Source organism: Mustela putorius, unplaced genomic scaffold (assembly GCF_011764305.1).
Source record: "Mustela putorius furo isolate JIRA1106 unplaced genomic scaffold, ASM1176430v1.1 tig00000788_pilon_pilon_pilon, whole genome shotgun sequence".
Classification (NCBI taxonomy): domain Eukaryota; kingdom Metazoa; phylum Chordata; class Mammalia; order Carnivora; family Mustelidae; genus Mustela; species Mustela putorius.
Genome location: NW_025421481.1, coordinates 10,445,630 through 10,466,558, shown reverse-complemented (window position 1 = coordinate 10,466,558; position 20,929 = coordinate 10,445,630). Strand labels below are relative to the sequence as shown.

Below are 20,929 nucleotides of genomic sequence, written 5' to 3'. Positions count from 1 at the left end.
AAATCACCTCAGATGCAGCCTTTGACAATGTGGCCTCACATCCCACACCATCTTCTGTACCTGTTCTCCTTCTGGTGTTCCCTTCCTCAGAAAACAGCACCTGACCTACCCAGTTCCTCCAGCCAGACCCGCCTCTCCTCTAAGGTGTCCCCCAGCCCCACTGACACAATAGCCAGCATCTATCTGCAGGGGTCCGTTTCTCTCACCTCGCTCTCCGTCCCGCTAGCCCTCCTGCCTCACAGAACGCCAGCCCCCTGCCGAGCTCACCATGCTCTGGCCACACAGGCTTTCTCAAGTTAGAAAAGAACCATGTTCGGGGCCTCTGGACTGTGCCTGAAATGACTGCCTGCCTGCTCCATCCCCTCTTCACCTGGACCTCTCTTCCCCGGCCAGCTCCCCCCTCCTCCACTGTCCTGTCTGGCCCCAGCAGAGGCTGAAGTCTCCCCCCAGCCCTCCCACCCCTGACGGACAGCCCACAGCTCGGGAGGACGGGGACCAGGCCTTGCTGCTGCACCCTGTATGGGGTGGCCGTCCCCTAGGGGTGGGCTGCACGCCAGGAAGGGCGCTGGGAGGCTCGAGAGAGAAGAACCTGGCAGCGGCACTGGGAGCCCCGCTGAGCGCTCTGGCCTGCCGTCTGACTCACTTCCTGAGAACTCTTTGCTGAGTTACAACACAGCCATCTTCTCAGGTTTTAAACAACCGTAACAGCCGTGACACGGATTCGCTTTTCTTCGGCGGGACGTGCTCTCTGCGCCGGAGATCAGGGTTCTCTGGCACTATCGTGACTTCCGTTACACAAGTCAGCACAGAGAAGGTGTTCACATTCGAAGCAGCGCTGGCCTCCAGGACAGGCACCTGCCCCGGAAACAACTGCCCCAGCCCAATGTGTCCTCCATTTGAGACACGCCACGGAAAAGGGGACAGCTAAGACAGAAGGTCAGCGTCCTTGGCAAACTGATTTGTCTTTAGCTGGGTCCGTGAATTACATATATAAATGGACTGATCAGAGAATTTAATGGCCTTGGAACCGTTATCCATTTTTTATTAAAAAAAAAAAAATCCAAGAAAGTTTAGTGAATGGGGAGCAATTTGAGTTACAGCTCCCACTCAGAGCTATTTGGCCCCATGATCTTTAGTACTTTCTTGGATCCAGTATTTAACTTATGGGGATGAGGACAAAGGACAGACTAGATTATCCTTAGGCCTTTTTTAATTGGGAAGTCAAGGGTGATAAAAAGCAAAACTCAATTTCTTGAAATTTGGTGTCTCTGGGGCAACAGTCACCCTGGCTGTAGCAGCTGGCCTGCCGTGGAGTCCTGCCTGTGACAACGAAAGAGCCGAGAACTAACAACAGCTGAGCGGGCCCCGAGGAACATGCCTTCTCACCAGTATGGTAATTATTTTCTGGCTGCCTACTACGCATCAGGCAAAGATTTAAGGACTTTCTGTGTATTATCCTATGTAATCTTCCTGACAATCTTTTGAGGGGAAGCTCATTGCTATTTCTGCTTTACAGATGAGGAAACTGAGGCAGAGGGAGTCAGCTTGTCCAGGATCACACGGTGTAGAGTGAGGATTCTCCCTCTCAACAAGACAACTGTCCAGTCGCTCATACAGATGTCCTCCCTGTACTTCTGAGTTAGAGACGAAAGCCAAAAAATGTTCAAATGAACTCTTCTAAATTGTGACGCTGCCCCTGTGATGTCCCTTTGTTTTACCAATGCATCCCTAAAGGGGTTCCCTTAAAAAAGGAAGAACAACATTAACCCAAACTATCCCCTAAATAAGAAAAACACATGTTTAGATATAATCCAGTGGCATCCCAGGCATGTTCTAAAAACAGAATGTTCTAATAAAACAAACTGCACTGTTCACCTTGCAACACTTAACGTTTAAATGGGTCAAATTCTTCAAACCAGTCAGTCGTGCGGACAATGTCCTAACCCAGAGCAGGGGCAAAATCCCCCAAGTGCCTCCTCCACCACGGTCCCCAGAGGTCAAGGTCTCCTATCAGCTTTGTTGGGCGCTCCAGCTCCCAGAACTGTCCAAGTCGATGCCTGGGATTGGCACAGACTCACAGCCCACGACACAGAGTAGAACAGAACGTGGGCGGCTGAGACTCCAGCTCACACGCTGCGAGGAAAAAAAATCTCCCTTCATGTTTCAGTTTTCTCCCTCCTAGAGTGGGGCTGGAAAAAATAACCATGGCCTACAAAGAAAAGTTGTAAAAATGCAGCTGAGCACTACTTGGAGAGTATACTTTTTTGCCTTTTCAATGGGAATGTAAATTGTGGCGGTCACTATGGAAAACAGTATGGAAGTTCCTTTCAAAATTAAAAATAGAACTGCTATACGATTCAGCAATTCTACTTTTGAGTATATATACCCGAAGGAAATGGAATCAGTTTCTAGAAGAGATCTCCCTACCCCCATGTTCACCGAAAGCATTACTGACAATAGCCAAGACAGGGAAACAACCCCAAAGTCCGTCGACAGATGAATAAAGAAAATGGGATACCCACACACACAACACACAACCGAGTATCACCGGGCCAGGAGAGAGAAGGCAGTCCTGTCAGGTGGCAACATGGATGGGCCCTGAGGGCAGGATGGTGGTGAGTCAGACTGAGGAAGACAAGCAGGCTCTGTGAGCTCGCTTCTATGTGGCATCTGACAAAACCAGACCCACAGGAACAGACCGGTGATGGCCACAGCCAGGGGGGTGGGGGGTGGGGGGAGGGGGGTGGGGGGGAAGGGCAGGGGAAATGGGTGAGAATGGCAAAAGGGACAAACTCCTAGTTATAAGGTAAGTCAGTCCTGAGGGCGTAACGTGCAGCATGGTGACAAGTTAACCATTCTGTCTTACGTATCTGACAGCGGCCAGGAGAGCAGGTCTTAAAAGTTCTCATCACAGAAAAAAATGAGTTAACTCTGTGAGTGATGGACGTTAACCGGACTAACTGTGGTGATCCCTGTCACTATATATATTATACATACATCAGATCATTATGTTGTACACTTCAATGTGAAGTGATACATTAATTATATCTCAGTAAAACTGGGAAAAAAGAAAGAGGCCCCTCCTGGAAGTAGAAAAAAAAAGGCATTCCAGAAGCCGAGGGCTGTTTCACTCAGTGACACCATCACGTTAATACTGGAACATGCCTCTGTGTGTACTGACGCAGTAAGCCCTTCCTTCCAACCATCTGGAGCCCACCATCCCAGCGAGTCCCACCCACATGGATGTTCTTGCACATTCCTTACTCGCCGACTGTTTGCAAGACCTTGGTCCAAGTCACTTAACCTTTCTGCCTTAGTCTCCACATCTGAGGAATGGGGAAAATGGTCGGAATTGCTTAAAAGGGCTGTTGTAAGGAGTGAATGCGGAGGAAAAAGGCATTTTGCTAGCGTGTGGCACACGGGGTACACTCAAGTCCTTGAAATTCTTGTAGCTGTCAAAGCTATTATTCTGCAGAGGAGTAAACAGATTCAAGGCTTGCTCAGGGTTACACAACGGGAAATGCCAGACCTGAGACTGAAATGCAACGTTTGGTCATGGAATGACCGGCCGCCCCACCAGTTCCTAGCCTGTTGGCCGCTGTGGGTCGGAATCCCGTGGCTTTCACCGTCTGTGCCATGGCACCTGGCCCCTGCTCCTGTTTCCCTGAGCTGTCTGGTGACTTACCTAATCTTGACTAGCCCCCTCCCCTGCTCAATAAGCTTCTCGAAGGCAAGGTTGGCCTCCTGTTTAGAAAGTTGAAGCACTTTTGGTGGTGGGGTTGGGGGAGGAGAAGAGGTTATAGGCGGTGGGCTTGGGTAGATAATAAATATTTACTAACCCAAAAAGGTACACAGAGAATAGCCTGTTTACTCCGTGACACGTGTAACACGAGCTAACGGGACTAGTAAGGTGGAGGATGTTTGTGGAGAAAACAGTTTGCTCCACACGTCAGAAATGCTTTAGGGCTGAGGGGTAAGGCACTCATGGTTTGTTAACGGACTTCGATGCTGGGACGAGCCTGCAGGAGTGTGTCATGACGAGAGGAACGTACCTGGATGTCCCGTGAGCGCTCATAGGCCTGGTAGGCCACCTTCTCCTCGATGCTGGCCAGCTCCTGCTTCAGGTTGGCGGTCTCGTGCTGATGCAGGTCAGTCAGGTCGTGGAGCTGGTCTTCCAGGCGCTCGTACCTTTGCAAAGAGAGGAGCTGATTCTGAGTGTGACACCTCACAGGTCTCCTTGTTCTCATTCCCTGGAAGACTATGTTTCCGACCAATAGAACATATCTAGGGGCGCCTGGTGGTTCGGTTCTTAAGCATACGCTTTTGGCTCAGATCATAATCTCAGGGTCCTGGGATCAAGCCCCACTTTGGGCTCCCTGCTCAGTGAGCCTGCCTCTCCCTCTGCCTGTCGCTCCCCGTGCTATGTTCTCTCTCTGTCAAATAAGTAAGTAAAATAAAAAAGAATACTTCTAGCTGTGGGGAACATGCTTTTGGAGAACCTGAATTCCAGCTCTAGAAAGGACTGGTCTCTGCCATCTTAACTTCTCTGGCCTCAACTCCTAAGGTGACATGTACACCGAATGCCACATTTCCACCCACAGTGGACGAGCACCTTCACGGGCTGTGGTTGGTGACAGAACAGACCTGATGTGTTCACTAGGGCTGCTCAAGAGACCGGGCTGTCTGGCACCCCAGGGTTCCCCCGTCTCCTGCCTGCACAAAACCTTCTGGTTCACAGGCACGGCTCGCACACGCCAGAGAGCCCACAAGGAAAGAACCTACTTCTGTGCTAGAGTCAACTCCACCATTTCCCAATGCATCCGCTAATTATGAAAACATGTTTCAGTTCTGGGAACTTAAGTGCCAGTAAAAACTTGAAGCTAATTGCAAATTTTAAATGGCTCATTGGGTGGCCTTTCCAAAAGTCCAAATCCTAACTGACAGAAGAACAAAGATTCCCATTCCCACCTCCCATTTTCCTCTTGGAAGAGGGACTGGTCTTATCGAAGTCTGTGTTAGATGCTTATAGAGGTCCCCTGACAGAACATTAAAGGAGAGAGAGACCAGGAGGCAGGGAGGGAAATTGAGAGGTTCTATGTCCCTTATACCTCAGGAAAAAAAGTAAGCCCAAAGAAAAATTAAATGCAGCTTTAATGATTATTCTCAGATAGGACTTCACAGGTATCCAATGTTGGCGAAGAAGCCTTTTAAAGATCTCTTACCGCAAGCAATACAGTCACGGGCTAACTCTTGAACATCACAAACATGACAAGATGGCAAAGAAGAACAAGAACGGTCCTAAATTTGTGTAAATGGAGATTTGGGATTTGGGATAAAATTTGGATCCAAAGAGTTCTGCATCCCAAACTATTCAGTTGGAATTAAATATTCTCTGGAAAACCTGTGTCTCAAAAATAGTTATGCGACAAAGAAACCAAAGCCAAAGATGCATGCTACCAAGTTTTAAAAAACTGTTTCATAAAGTGTAAGAGCTGAAAAAAGCCACATTTCTAAATTAATAGATTTAAAACCATGTAGGAGATATAAAATGTGTAAGTAAAATTTAAAGTTTAATCTTGTAATATGTAATGGGCACTGAATTTTTTTTAATCTACATTTTTACAAGTTAAATCTTCACTTTGGCCAAAACAACAACAACAAAAACATCGAAACTTTCTGTCTAGCTCTGTCAGCAGAATGTGTGACTGTCAGTCTCAGAGTTGTGGGTTCAAGCCTCACACTGGTGAACAGATAACTTAAAAAAGAAATCAAGTCTTAAAAAAAAATCCTTGGGGAATCTTTTCACTGGGGAAATGGTGGAAAATCACTTTTATTAATATTTTTATTAATAAGTTATAAGCACATAAAAGCCAGCCTACAAAATACCTTTTAAAATTAGCTAAGGTAATTCACAAGATGTGAATTTATATTCTACTCTTAAGATTTCTTTTGAAAACTCTTCACTTAAGGAGAAAAGTTTAACCAAAGTAAAATACAGTATATAAAGAAATACTCATTATATTAAAGACTTTAAGATTAAGGTAGCAAAGAAAATCGATCTTTTTTTTTTTTAGAAAATCAATCTTGATGAGCAATGCAGTGTTTTTTTTTTTCCTTGACGGTTATTACAGAGGAAAAGAAAACAGATCTGTGAATCGGTGCAACGAAACCTCTTCACAGAAGCCTCCTGAATCAGAGCAGGGTGTGCACGCATCCCAGACAACACAGCGATATTTGAAAAGACTCACACAACTTGCTCTAAAGTGTCAAACAGTAAGTCACAAGTTTATGAAGGTTGGCACCATGAAGCTGGGGGGAAAACTACTGATTTTCCACGATTTGGGATCCATATCCACACTCGTGGAAAATACAGCTCTCAGGACATCCCTGTCACGGAGGCCATCCTGCAAGCCAGGGTCAGTCAGGCTCCCGAAAGAAGGCGGGAGAAGAAGCAGACGTACCTGTACCTCTCCTCTTGCAGGGTCTGAGAAATAAAGCCGTACTCTCTCTTGAACTGCACTTTGAGCGCTTCGATGTCCTCGGCCAGCTGAGCCTGCGTGTCCTTGATCTCCCTCAGTTCCTCCAGGATCACGGTCAGCTTGCCCTGGCTGTCCAGCGCACCGGCGCCGCCGGCCCCGAAGGACTGGTTCCCGTTGCTGTCAGCGGAGCCCGACGTGCCGCTCGAACACTCGTCGTCGCTGCCATATTTGGGTTTGTTCATGATAGTGGCGCTGCCCCCATAGGCCCGGGGACTGCCCTCCGGCCGAAACTCCTCCAAGGAGTTCTTCAAGTGTGCGATGTTGTCGGCGCTACCGAACTTATTCCGGATCAGGTTGGCGAACTCTCTGGACTTGTTGAAGACGAACACGGGCGGAGTGAGGGACACGCCTGGCATGCCCGACTTCGCGCACTCCGTGCTGTGGGGGGCAGTTCGAGACTTGGCGGCGGCATCTCTCAGAGCGTGGAGGTTGTCTTTGGAAATGTCCTTGGAGCTTCTGGGGCCTCCGTTTTGCTCGAGCTCCCTGAGCTTTCTGTGATACTGCTCTAATTTCTTCTGCAGCTGGGCAATGGAGTGAGCGGATTTCTGATTCTTCTTCTCGAAGACCTGTTTGATGCGGCCGGCCTGCTGCTTGTCCGCGCTGCTGACCAGTTTCAGATACTCAGCAACGTTGCCGTCGCGGGATGTCTGCTCAATTTTTATCTGCTCGGTCACCTTCAGAATTTTTTGTTTCAGGCTGTCTGCACTGAGCTTGACCTTGTGGAAGTCCAGGATGCCATCTGGTACGTCAAAGTTGAGGTTGGTGTCTGACCCTCCTCGGCGAATGCTCAGGGGCAAGCTTAAGGTATTCATGTCATGACGTTCTACCTGCACGAGAGACAGGGAAGAAGCACTTTAAGGTTTGACATCAAAGGCAGAGTTCTTGTGATAGAATCTGTGTACACACAACAGACATACTTCATGTCCCAGGTTTTCAAACTCCAAGTATTCGGGGGTGCCGGGGGACCTCCATTGGTTTAATGTCAGACTCTTGGTTTCGGCTGGGTCATGATCTCAGGGTCGTGAGAGCAAGCCCCGTGTCAGGCTTTGCGCTCGGCGGGGAGCCTCTCTGAGACTCTCCTGCTTGCCACTTGTGCACGTGCTCTTTCTCTCTCTCAAATAAATAAATCTTTAAACTACAGGTATTCCTAAGATAAAAACTCCCTACTCTCCTCTCCAGTGGAAGAGAGGACAGACGAACCCTGTCCTGCATCCACATATACTAATGATGAGAGGCCGGTCCCGCAGGGTGTCCGATGTTTCGTCTCATTAGATGACAACTGCCAGTTGCCAGGGTAGAAAATGCATAATGGTGTGAGGTTACCAAGCAGTGTTAGTTTCCCAAAATGCCCGGGTAACTGGGGTGTCTACCACGCCCCGCTCCATGTGAACTGCAGCGGGAGGGGCGATGCATCCAATTCAGAACCCGCTCACGTAAGGGAAGACTGAGAAAACCGTTCCAGCAGGTACCTTCATCAACACAAGGAACTATTTTCTTAATGGAATCATTAAACAGATGTGATAAGATTAACTTTACTGAGTACTACGACTGTATTTAGAGGTGGAAATGAACAACCCCAAATCAAGACTGATGTGATTAAAAAACAAGAGCAAGTGGTGATACTAAGGGAAATGGCTTTCTCACTCTGGGGCCATCTGGGAAGAAGGACAAAGGATCACTGAGCATCGTGGCGAGGAGGGTAACTAGTTTGTGTCCAGAAAGGAAAGGCAAAGGTAGTCTGGGTGCCAGGTAAAGATGATGTTAAACCCATGTACGGAGGAACTGAGATGGCAAGAGGCAGGATCTGAACCCAAGTCACGCTAACGGGGTTCTTGTTCTACATCAGGACATCCTACCAGGGTGTTCCCAAAGGACTAAAGACAAGCCTTTATAGGGTCTGAATGCAATTTCTGAACAAAGACTAGTAACATCTCAGCCGATGCAGCTTACCTGTCAAGTTAACTACCCTTTGATTAAAATGATGCCTTGACACAGAGGAGCCTTGACTCCATTGGCTCAATGGAGACCAAATGGGAGACAATATTCAGCACAAGTCATCTTGTGTTTTAGGGGACAGTAGGCAGAAATAGCAAAATATTAATAAGATATTAACACACTTCCTCCCCTGCCCAAGTGACCCAGACTTGAATGTGTTCATTTCCAACAAAGAAGTATTAACACTTTGTCCCACGAAAAATCCTCCCCAGTGCTTTTTCCTAGAGAAAGGAGCCCGATGGCACCGTGGGACACAGTCCCAGGTTGGTGAGTCAGTCCTCCTACACAACTCACAGAAGTTTGTTAACATTATTTCTTGGCCCCTCTCTTCCAACACACAATTTTGCTATGAATGTTTTTATCTGGCAGAAGAGCATCACATAGGAAAGGCTGGAAGGAAATAAATGCCAAATCACTTGTAAAACTAGGAAAACGGATGAAAAAAAAAATTGTGACGTCAGCTGGTCAAGATGGAAAGACAGGGGTAGGGAAGAAAGAAGGGGTATGGCCGTCGTCTTCACGTCCTAGACGGATGGCAATGGGGAACTCAAGGGAACTAGGTACCCGTGGCTCGCTAGTGAACCCAGACAGGAATGGGTTCAAATGACACTAACACAGAATGCACTGAATCTAGAAAATGATTATTTGGGGCAGACAGGGCAATTCGTGGTAACCGTACAAACATGAGGCTACAAATCTGATTTCACTGGAGATATTCACTGATCTGACGATGCTCATCTAACTTCTCAGAAACTTTCTTTGGCTCCCCAAAGCCTCCCAAATTAAATAATACAATCCGGCCACAATAAGGCCTGGTTTACCTTTTAGGCCTCACCTTAGAGCTAATGGATGCCATTCATCTTGAGTGAGCCATCCAACCCAAAGTTCCCAGAATGCATGTGAATTATCTATGGATTTTCTCATATAAAGGATGCCTACCACCCATCCACTCCTGCTTATCAAAATCTCACATAGTCTCAAAGATCCACTTAAAACCCTAGTTCTGCCATGAGCTGTTCCCAGTCCATCAGAAAGTGGCCCATTCTTTCTGCGATCATCCGTGATGCTTTTGTGGAACCACCTGACGTGTCCTTGTGTCCCTGACCCGTGGATTTGATCCCCTACAGAGTACAGGCTCCTTCAGGGGAGAGACGTGTCATGCTTACACCTGGTCTCTACTCTTAGCTCTGCCCCTGTTCACCGCAGGCTGCCAATAACGTCTGTTGAACGCAAATGACATCTTTCTTTACTCTAGAAGAGTCACACTGAAATCACTTAAGATATATTTTAACAGAATCAGGAACATGGCCTTGGACGTTCTGCCCACATGGATCTGATCCTTTCAGGCAGAGCAGTTTTCCCAACAGCTGGGTAGCAAGTTCTAAATCACTTCAAACGGGTTCAACTAAATGGAGATTTTTCTGAGGATCCGTATGCAACAAGGTAACACAAATACAAACAAAGACCTTTAAACTTTAACTGAGGTATAATTTACACACAGAAAAGAACACATTTAAGAACACATAACCAGGATCCAGTAAAACAAAACAAGTGAAAACAAAGGGGCACCTGGGTGGCTTCATCAGTCGAGCCTCTGACTCTTGGTTTCAGCTCAGGTTATGATCTCAGGGTTGTGAGATCAAGCCCTGAGTCAGGCTCTGAGCTGCGCATGGAGCCTGCTTAAGATTTTCTCACTCCCTCTCCCTAATTCTCCCTCCCTCCCTCTCTAAAAAACAAACGAACAGAAAAACCCAAGAAAGCAAACCCAAGCTCCCCATGCCCCCTTCGATCATAAATCCAGAAGCCCCATCGCCGGGGGTAAGCATGCGCTTCACCTCTGAGAGCGCGCCTTAGTTTTGACTAATTATCACTCACTCTTCTGGTCTTTTTTGTGGCACTTTGTTTTTGCCTAAGACCTGTTTTTACCCTCTGGAGCTCAAAGATCAGATAGAGTTAGTTTAAGAAAAACTACCCAAACCTGCTTGGTACTGAGAAGTCCACGACGTTGGAAGACACAGAAGTTTCTCTCCTTTACCTTCCCAAAGGCAGCGGTAGGTCCCCGCCTCTTCCTCCTTCAAACCTCCTCCCCAGAGCCACAGGCCTTCCAGCACTGGTGCGTCCCTTGGAGTCAGCTGGGCCAGGACAGCCTCGAACACTCAGGAATGTTCGCACACAGAGAGCTGCCTGACTTTTGGCTCACTTTAAACTTGTAACAATGCTTGGCATGTCCTCGAGAGTCCAGGCTGGGGAAAGCAACAGCGTTCAAAACTCAAAAATCAATCAATCCTACTGCTCGTCAGCAAATCTCAGTTTAAAATGTTTGACGAGGGTAGAAGGTTGAAACTATTGCTGGGCCGCACCTTTTTACAGCCTTTTATAGCCCTCACTCTGCAGGGTAATTAAGAGCCAGCTGTACACATCACTACTAGATAGATGTCCATTCGTTCCCTAAACTCGAAGTGAAATTTCATCTCAGGGGAGAAAGCTGTGGGCGTCCTCCGTCCTCCATTTAGACGGGAGCCAGCCCTGAGGGCCCTCACGGGGCACAGCTGTTTCGGGGCGGGACGCAGGGAGGACAAAGGTTCAGAGTGGACCCGGAGACGATCTGCACATGAACTGCACACATCAGGGGACGCACAGCCTAGTTTGAGCACTGACATTAGTTGGTTTTGTGTTCTTAGCTAAATCAAGTCATTCGTAGTCTTCAACCTCCTCATCTTTATATAAAGAGATCAAGCTAGATCCCTCAGAGCTAACATGGCAAAATTCCATGAAATTTAATCCAAGCTATCTTTTCTGTGAGACATTATCAGGAAATAGTCAAGACCCTGAGCTCTGGAGATAAGAGTACTTTTGGTTTCAGTCTTGATGTCACTCTTACGAGCTGTGTGACTTTGGAAAAATGACCTCACCTCTCTGTGTCTTAGTTTCCTCTTCTGTCAAACAGAGATAATCCCTCTTCCAAGAGTTGTGAGGAACAAATGGCATAATGCACAGAAAGTACTTAAAGAGTTCCTGGCACAGAGAGTGGTTTCAAAAAAGGTTTGCTATTGTTGTCATTCTGATTTCATTTAAAAATGTACCTGTATGTAAAAATGGAAAGGCAAACAAGCTGCAAACAATGGTTATCTCTGCACATTGGGGTTAAGAAGAGTCATTCTTTTTATAATGTTTCCATATTTTCCAACTTAGGAAAAAAAATGAACACGAATTATCATTTCAGCAGAATAGATGCTATTTTTAAAAAATGACTGCTAGCCCCTTTCAGTACTCTTGTAATTACTTGGTTATTCTTAAGTTTATGTGAAAGGCAGACCACCAGCATCCCAGTGAAAAGCCATCCCTAATAATGTTTTCCTTCTGGCAGCAGACATTTCTCCTGTCACCTCAGTGTTCTGGAACAAAGGCTGCAGAAAAGTCTAAGCCCTGGACGAACATCAAAAACAGACAGTGAGTCATCTCTGCAACAATCCAAGCTTCCAGCACCATGTAAGTGAGCTCACCTTGCCCACCGGAAGCCAGGCCTACCTCAGTCCATTACAGCGCTGCTCCAACACACTGGGCGGGCTTCCAGAGAGGCTCTCTCCAGCGTGGTTCACAATTAACCCCTAAAAGCTCCAGAGGAAAATGAACAAGAGGGAAGGTCCGGCCAGGCAGAAGTACACCATCCAAAGCCCCACCCAAGAGAATGGGGAAAGGGAAAGAGAAGAACCAGGATGGGGGCGCCTAGAGGGCACGAGCTGAGGCTCTGGGGGTCACAGAGGGGCCTGAACATGCACAGGCCCAGAGAGGTCACAACTAGGGAGGGAGAACAGCCGAGGATACAAGGAACCTCTGGCGTTAAGGAAAGCTGCTGGAGCTCGGTCATACGAGGAAAGCTCCAGGTCTTTCAAACCAGCTGTCAGTTCCCAGGTTAACAAGTATGTCCCAGCACACATGAGGGTGCTTTCGAGGCCCTGAGAGGAACAAGTATCCTGAGGCACCCACAAGTCCCTGTGGCCGGGTGTCTGGGCCCACACGGCTGACGTTCTGGACTCTCACTCATTTCGGCCAGAATCTAACTTCAAGTCCTGAGGTAGGGCTGTTCCTGTGGCAATACCAATCAGAATGTGCTAGGCTTTGCTGTAGGAATAATGATGAAATCTCGGTGGCTTAAAAGCAAAAAAGGAAAAAAGAAAAGGTTGCTTTCTTGCTCATACTAACGACGGCTGACAATGAGCCGAGGGCCCCGGGCTGTGTGGGGGGCCTCCCGACCTTCCGCAATGTTGCTAGTGGCCAGGGCCGGACCAGGGACTTGGCGAATCATTTGCTGGGGCCTAGACTCCCAGAAGCAGAGACACCTTCGGATTCCCCTGCTCACTGCACTGGGCTTAGTGGATCTCAAGGGCCATACATGGCAGAGAAGCAATTTACAAATGAGAAGACTAGGCCCAGGGAAGTTCCCGAGCGCACACACTAGTAAACGGTCAAGTAAGGACTGAAACCCAGGCTGACTGTCTCCAATGACGGAGTACTTGGGAGATGAGTCACGCACTGTGCCACATAGTTTTTTTAGAATTCATACATTCTTCATGCTAATCCTATCTGATAAGAAAAGCAAGGTTTATAAAGAATATATATATATGTGGGGCACTTGGATGGCCCAGTGGGTCTGCCCTCGGTTCAGGTCACGATCCTGGAATGCAAGGATCGAGCCCGGCACTGGGCTCCCTGCTCAGCAGAGAGCCTGGTTCTCCCTCTCCCTCTGCCTACCTGTGCTCGTTCTGTCAAATACATAAATTAAAAATCTTCCAAAATAGTAAGAATCTATATGTTTCTTGAGGTCCTCCATAGATAATAACTTAGTTGGGGCTTAACTCCGATGTATGAAACATGAAAGACATTCTAAGATAAGCTCGGCCCCCAACTGTGTGAGAACCCATTCGGCAGGGTCCCTTCCACAGTTCTGCAGGTGACCCAGACTTGTGGGAACACTCTGCATCTGGTTTAGACCGCTCAGCCAGCACTCTCCTCCTGCAGGCTAAACTTGAAATCACTGCTTTTCTCACAATCACGTGCAAGCACGGACAGTCACTAAGACAAGAAAGAGAATGAGAGAAACAAGGCAAGAGCCAGAGAAGGGAGAGGAGAGACCTGTGGAAGAGAGGCAAGCCCCATGTGAGGCCTTAGCGCCTGAGGGGTTCAGTTCTGGGGGCACTGGGGAAAGGCACTCAGCAGATGAGCCAGGGATTTGCCTGGAGAAAAGCCTGTCCCTAGGCCGGGTGATTCGGCAGAGAGAACAAGGTGCCAGCCAGCATGGGGATACCTTTTTTACGCTCTAACAAAAACATGTGAGCTTTGCCTCTCACTTTGCTGCTAGGAATCCAGACGACACTGCTAAGCCATCTTCCCTCCTGCGGCTCTGTGGTAACCGGACGTGGGCTCACAAAGTATCGCGCCACTCAAGAAACATGGAACCCAGGGAAGCCCAAGCAGCCCCCTGGACCCTAGCACTCAACACCTCGTTTCCATGCTAAATGAGCTAACCAGTCCTGGAGAAGTAAGTCTGAGGGCCTGCCGAGCACCCTAATCCTGACCCAGTAAACACATTCACGTGGATTCCAGCACGGAACAGTCAATGCCTGGAGCTTAGCAGAATGTCACTTTGCCTCCCACTACCTGCAACACACGAAAACCCTTAACGCCCTCCATTCAGTGCCCCCAAAGGATATTTTGCCGGTCAAGTGTCTTCATAAAATATTTGTTCTGATTAGTTTAGACAAAGAACACTCCCTTCTGTAGTTCAGGTCTCACAAGAGTACGCCGTGGACTTAAAGGGAGTGTGCGTCAGTACGACCTTCCCAGGAAAAGGACTGAACTTCTCTAAAGTTCACGGCGTCCAGGACAGGAACTAATTTTTCCCCTGCCTCCTCTTCTCTTGGCATCAACGACAAAAGAAACTCGACAGCATCCCAAGTTCTAGCTCGGGCCTGTAGGCGCCGTTCTTCTCATTGCTACAGGATGGAGGAAGGTTAGGAGCAGGGGCGGGAGCACAGGACCCTTCGCTGGCCCAACCCTTTATCCAGACACTGCAAATTAACCGACGGAAGGCGATCAGACGAAGTGTTTAAGGCTCTCAAAAACAAATTTTTCAAGCATCTTCAAGCACTCACAAACACTTGATACTGTAATTAGAAACAATTAGCCTTTCATTAAGCCTCTACCAGGCAGCAGTGGTAACCTACTTTGAGTTACATGCACTCGAAAATGTAGGTATCTTCAAAATAGCTTCTAACTCACACTTTTGATTAATACAAACTCATCCCTTACAAAATGAGTCGGACCTGGTAAAGATTTACTGGATGCCATTTAATCTACAGAAGAATTCAATGAAAGTGGGGGGAAGGCTGCATGGAGAAGGCTAGGGTAATGAAAATTGGGCAAAGTACGCCAAATACCGACAGCAGGTCAAGGACAGCCACGGTTCCCTGGGTTGGGACTGTACAGGCGTGGCAAGCGACATCAAAAGGGGGCTATTTCCAGGAGAAAGGAGTTCTCTGGGCATCATCTGTACCTCAAAGATAGGCAAGTTTGGGAAAAGGAATTGAGCCCCTACCTCCTGTCTCTCCCCTCTACAGTAGAGTCTCTACAGCCTTCTGGAAGGAAGGGCTCACAGTTCCTTCTTTGTGGGGAGACGTGGGATTCTGCATTCTAAAGAAAGGGAAGCAGGAAACCCCAATTTTAGGACTAAATGCAGAATAAACGTTACTGTGGCTTTTAGTTCCTACACTTAGAAGAAACTGAGGGGTGTGAGAACCCCTGGGCACTGAACTGTTCACTCCCGGGGGGCAGGCTGGAACCCTTCCCTCCACGGGAGTTACTCTACACCAGTTTCTGGCAGCGCGTATCCCTAAAACCTGCCCTGGGAAGAGGACCGAGCGCTTGCCTTAAGAGCTGGAGGAGAGGGGCGCCTGGGTGGCTCAGTGGGTTAAGCCGCTGCCTTCGGCTCAGGTCATGATCTCAGGGTCCTGGGATTGAGTCCCGCATTGGGCTCTCTGCTCAGCAGGGAGCCTGCTTCCTCCTTCTCTCTGCCTGCCTCTCTGCCTCCTTGTGATCTCTCTCTGTCAAATAAATAAATAAAATCTTTAAAAAAAAAAAAAAAAGAGCTGGAGGAGAGGTGGAAATTTCACATGACACACAGGAGAACCACGCCGGGAACCAAGGCAGGAGAGGCAGCTCTGAAGGAGGAGTGAAAGACGGGTGTGCAAGCCCTTAGCCAGTGAACAAGATGAATGGCCTTTACTCACTGCCTCTCTCATCCCCAAAAGGAAGAGGGTGGGGGTTCTTGGGAAGAATGTGTGCTTAATCTACGTTTCCAAATGATAACCCTGAGCCAGGACCGTCTTGCAGTCTTTCGGCATCTCCTATCCAAACGAGGCCACGGAGGACTTCTCAGCACTCTCTCAGACACATATGACAATGACTAACTTCACACGAGGGGGGCTGACCTGCAACAGAAGTCAGACTCTCAGCCCTGAGAGAATCCTTGCAAATCTCACTTGGCTTAGTGCCCGTTTAAAAAAAAAAACAGCAGCTTGATGATGAACCCCAGAGATGTTCATTTCAATCCACATTATGTTAAGGTACCTTCCCCAGGAAAAGTAATTGTCCCTACAAGGGAAGGTAATTTGTCTACTACGGTACAGCTTCTTAGACAAATACATAAAGTGAAGATAACAGTCAACACGAGAGGGGTGTCCATCAGACAACAATCATCGTGTTTCCCTTTGTGCCTTGGGTGCTAGGAAGCTCAGAACCAAATGAGCAACTGTTAGACCTGGTGATTAGCCTTGCATTAAAAAAAAAAATTTTTTTTCTATATTATTGTTACTCTATTTCCCATCTGCCTTATCTCCCCTTAGGAGAAAGAGGTAGGCAGCCCTTACTCTATAGATACTATATAGTACATCATCCTGCCTGGCTGTGAAGGCTACGCTCTCACTCCCATACGTAAGAGGGGAAATGTGGTCAGACATACCCAGCTCAAAAACTGGCAGAGCTACTTCTGTCCTGCACTGCCAGGGTACCCAGAGAAAGCCACATTGAAGGTCACAGCTTGGCTCATATCCTTCAAAAAATTGCTTAATAAGACTGAGCCAGGAAACAACTTGATACTCGGGCCCCAAAGTACATTCCCAAAGCAAACCTAAGCCTCATCGTTAAGTTATTCTCTGAGGGTCAGCGTTGAATTTTGGGGGTATTATAAAAAAACAACAACAACACAAAACACCAACTGCATATGTACTGATAATCTGCAGTATCAGTTTTGTTATAAATAGATCAGAACACAACTAGCCATCAGATAGGGCTTCGAAATAATATACTTAATTCTGAAATAGAAAAAAATGACCTTTCTTAGTTTCTTTCCCTTCTGCAACATGGAACTTATTTCCTTTATACGATTTTATTTTTTCTAATGTAAGCCAGGGGTATTATCACCGAATAGCAATTAGAAATAAAAATCTCCCTTTCGTTCTACAAAATTATAAATACCATTATAGTCAAGGAAAAAAATTTCAATGCCCATGAAAAACACATTCATTTTTTGTGCAGAAGTTGTGTTAGGCTTCAAATGAGGCCAAGCAGTATTAAAACTGACTGCCTTGGGCCAAATAAAGCTATGTTTTTAAAAGATAAACCAGATCATGTCTTGGGTTCCTTCTGAAAACATTAAAAAATTCCCTAGACTAGGGGTGCCTGGCTGGCTCAGTCAGTCGAGCATGTGACTCTCGATCTCAGGGTCATGAGTTCAAGCCCCATGATGGATGGGGATGAAGCCTATTTAAAAAAAAAAAATAGTAATTAAAAAAATTCCCTAAAGAGTGAAATCCTTAGCAAAGAATTTAGAACTCTCTATCACTTCTCGGCCTTTTGGCTAAGACCAAGTGTGGAATTCTCTGATCGGGGCCCTGTCTTAGCCATATTCCAGGAGATATGTCCACAGTGCTAATTGAGCACATCTACGCAAGAGGTACCAGCGTGAGGCTGGAGCTTTACATCCACTCATTTAACTCCTGTGGGGCCATGAAGTAGGTGTCCGTAGGTGTGCTTTACAGATTGAATGGGGAAGCATCAAATAAGTTGTGGTTATAGCTACTCAGGAACCAGGACTTGTACCAGACTCTCAGCTTTTGGCCTGTATCTTACTCCATTACGCCAATGAGCCCCGGAATGCTCCGTATACTTGCCTGTTTCAGCGTGTTAAATGTCCGCTAGTTCCTCACCTAGTGTGGCCTCGCATGCCTCCACCCTAATTCACCTTTCAAGGACCAGTTCAGACATGGCCTCTTCCACAAAGCTACCCCCGCTCTCATGCTTGGGCGAGAACCGATTGCTTCCTTTTTGCTCTCCACAAAATTTGCCTTTACCCCTTTAACTGTGCTTACTTGGCTACGTACCCAAGCATCGTAGAACATTCTGCACCCCAACGTACCGCAGCCTCAAAGGGACGCGATGTCTAAGAAGCCACCTGTGTCCTGTCCCACGTTCCTTCCTCAATAGGACCTCAGTCTCTATTGCTCAATCAGTGCAGACAAACAGCCAGCTGGGGCAGCCAGGTGTCCCAGGTGTTCACAGTCTCTCAGCTGTTAGCGATGAGATCAAGGAGAACCTGGTTATCCAGGATTATCTTCCGGAAAGACTGGACGGCAGGCGGTTAATGGCTCATGATTCATGCCAAAGGTCAAATATTCAAAAACTGATGTGTCGCATGGCGTGTTCCTCCAAAGGGAATACAAGTGACCAATTAACAAAAGACAAATATTAAGATCCACAATGTACAGAACATGCAGGTGTACTAGTCCCTTCCTAAGTGACCGTTTCCCTGTGGTCACTGTCCTAAGTGTTGCTGAGACCACGTGCCTGCTTCCTTTAACACAACAGTCCATTATTTGTGATGGCCTAAGGATGTGTGCAGGCTTGCTCCACATTACACAAGAAACTGGAAAAAATAACAGATCTACAGCACCAGCAACAGGAACAAGTGTAGTTCCCTGTTCCCTAGGAAATCATAATAGAAGGTGAACCCCAAAATAAAGGAGTCCTTTTATCCTCCGAAGTGTGAGAAGGCAATGATTTCTTTTAAAGGACAAATCCAGGTCTCAAAAAGAATGTTTCGAGAGAAGGCAGGATCTTGGCAAAATAGTACAAATTAATTTTAAAAAGAGAAGCTACCAGTTAAAGACTTAAGCATCGTATAATTTTCTACGTGCTTCACATATATTACTTAGTTTTCCTTTTCAAGAATACAAAATTAAGGACTCCTACTTTACAGATGGAAAAAGCAAGTGGCTTGTCTGCGGTCATAAAGCCAGCAAGCGGCGGAGCAAGGAGTCCAGCGGGCTCCAAGGTCTGAGCAGACATCCCACCTTCCACTGGGAGCCCACTGTGATGCGCCAGACCCCTTCCTAGTTTCCCACGCCCTGACAACCCCTAACATTTACTTTACTTAAATCACTGTGTGTCCATTAAATATTGCTCAGTGAAAACACGTATGGGCGAGCAACCAGAAGAGCAAATACGAACAAACAGATTTAGGCAGTTCCTAGGGCCGCAGGGCAATTACTGGAGATGTTCCCAATTTGACATTAATAAGTCAGAAAAGAAACTAGCGTAAACCCCAAGATATCCTAAATAAAACATGTCGGCTGCTTCTGTTTCAACCACTAATGATGATTCTCAATGCCAGTGAAACAGGCCTGCCCATCCAGTCCCCCTTCTGGCTGAAGCCCTGGTAGGCAGATGATCATTAGAGGCTCGGCTACCAAGACAAAGGTAAGAGCAGGCTTCTTCCTCCCAGAGCCACAGCCGTTTAAAAGCACTGAAGAGCTGTATTTCGGATAGAGGACAGTCCTCTAGGAACACACTGTTTTATAATCTGGAAAAAAATCACTAGAAAGAAATAAACTGAACTGTGGATTGTGATTTTTAAGATAAATGCCACCCCATGATCTTTCTAAGCTCCCAGGCCTCTATCTGGGTTGACAGTTCTTTCCAAACAGAGGGCACAGCCTTCCAGGGCCTACTCGAAACATCTGCAAGCAACCAGCCCACGGAGATGCCCAGGAAAGCCCCAGTTCCAAAGCCACGTATCCTGAACAGAGGTTAATGACATCCCAGGGGTAGCACACGTTAGTGGTTAAAAGCAGATTCAGAGCGAGACTATATAGGTTCAAATCTCAGTTCTCCCATATCAAATGTATGATCGCAGGCAAATTGCCTCAGTTTCCTCATCTGTAAAGTGGGGACAGCAGTACCTATTTCAAAGGGCAATCGTGATGATTAAATGAATTAATAATTGTGAAGGACCTGGAACAGGGCCCTGTGCAGAATTAGGTGTTCTAAGTGCAGGCTATTGTTTGTCCAACATGACGTACCCCAAGCGAGCGGGAACTTCAGAAAGTCCAAAGCCAAGAGCCACAGTCCGGCTGTCACCATGATTAAGCTTTTCCAGTGGAAGATGATAATTCCCTCACTGCCCCGCTTCATGGAATCTGCTTGTGTACCCATGTGTGCCCTGCAGGGGAGAGGCAGGAGGAGCAAAGACAAGCAGAGTCTCAAAACACACAGGAGGCCCCTTCAGAATGCAGTTTCAATGAACCTGAACTGAACGATAAAGAGAACTTTTCCCAAAAAAGCCCATTTACCCAAAAGCAGAACATCTAGTATCTGAGAGACTAAATCCAACTTCTGAAAGGATGCAAGACCTCAAATGACTAAAATTTAAAATCTCAGTATCTGGTCCTTAAGTTTTTATACAGGGATCATCGTCTCCTATGTTGTTACTTTGATGAAAGGAGGGCCCTGAATTCAGGCCCTAAAGGGAGATGTCTAACAACTCCCCAAGGCTTTAAGCAAAATAAGAAAAAACTGTATTAGAAAAACTTGCTCCTTCCTGCAAGAAGCCTCCTAAACTAATTCTTGAGCGCGTTAGGTCATGGAAGCTTGTTTTTACAGATATGTGCGTTTTCAAACTAGGCTAGAGTGAATTCCATGAACTCTCTCAACGGCATCATCATCTGATTTTATCCAGGTTCTCTCTCCACGCCTGACTCATGCTGTCACCAAATCCTCTGACTTCTTTGCCTAATAATTTCTCCCTAGATCGAGCCTTCCCTGCTATCCCCAGATCCACCTTCCTGAGCCCACAACCCCACTTCCTACCTCGTCCAGACAAAGGGCAAGAGTTTAAACACACTGCATGGGGATGGAGAGCCGTTCCACTCCCCTTCTCCACTTCTGCTTGCCTCCAGTGAGAGCACGGGACAAGCTGCACAATGGCTCTTCCTTTAACAAAGGAACTGGGTTCTTCCTCCTGCTGGTACTTAGTCCCTGAGTAAGTTTCCTCTTCCAATTAC

At 47.1% G+C, this 20,929-nt stretch overlaps 1 protein-coding gene across 10 annotated transcripts in view; it reads right to left on the bottom strand.

Annotated features, from left to right (window-relative positions):
• TMCC3 (transmembrane and coiled-coil domain family 3) overlaps nt 1-20,929 on the bottom strand; it is a 223,712-nt gene that overhangs the window by 5,192 nt on the left and 197,591 nt on the right. For 7 of the 10 annotated variants that reach the window (XM_045084839.1, XM_004748537.3, XM_045084840.1 and 4 more), the window contains 2 exons: nt 6,462-7,366; nt 4,053-4,188 (listed from right to left, as the gene is read on the bottom strand). In XM_045084839.1, coding sequence (XP_044940774.1) covers nt 4,053-4,188; nt 6,462-7,351 — 1,026 coding nt within the window. In that variant the 5' untranslated portion in view covers nt 7,352-7,366. Of the gene's footprint in view, nt 1-4,052; nt 4,189-6,461; nt 7,367-10,512; nt 11,310-18,006; nt 19,920-20,929 lie in introns of those variants that run through there. The other 3 variants (XM_004748536.3, XM_004748533.3, XM_004748534.3) reach the window with 3 other exon arrangements.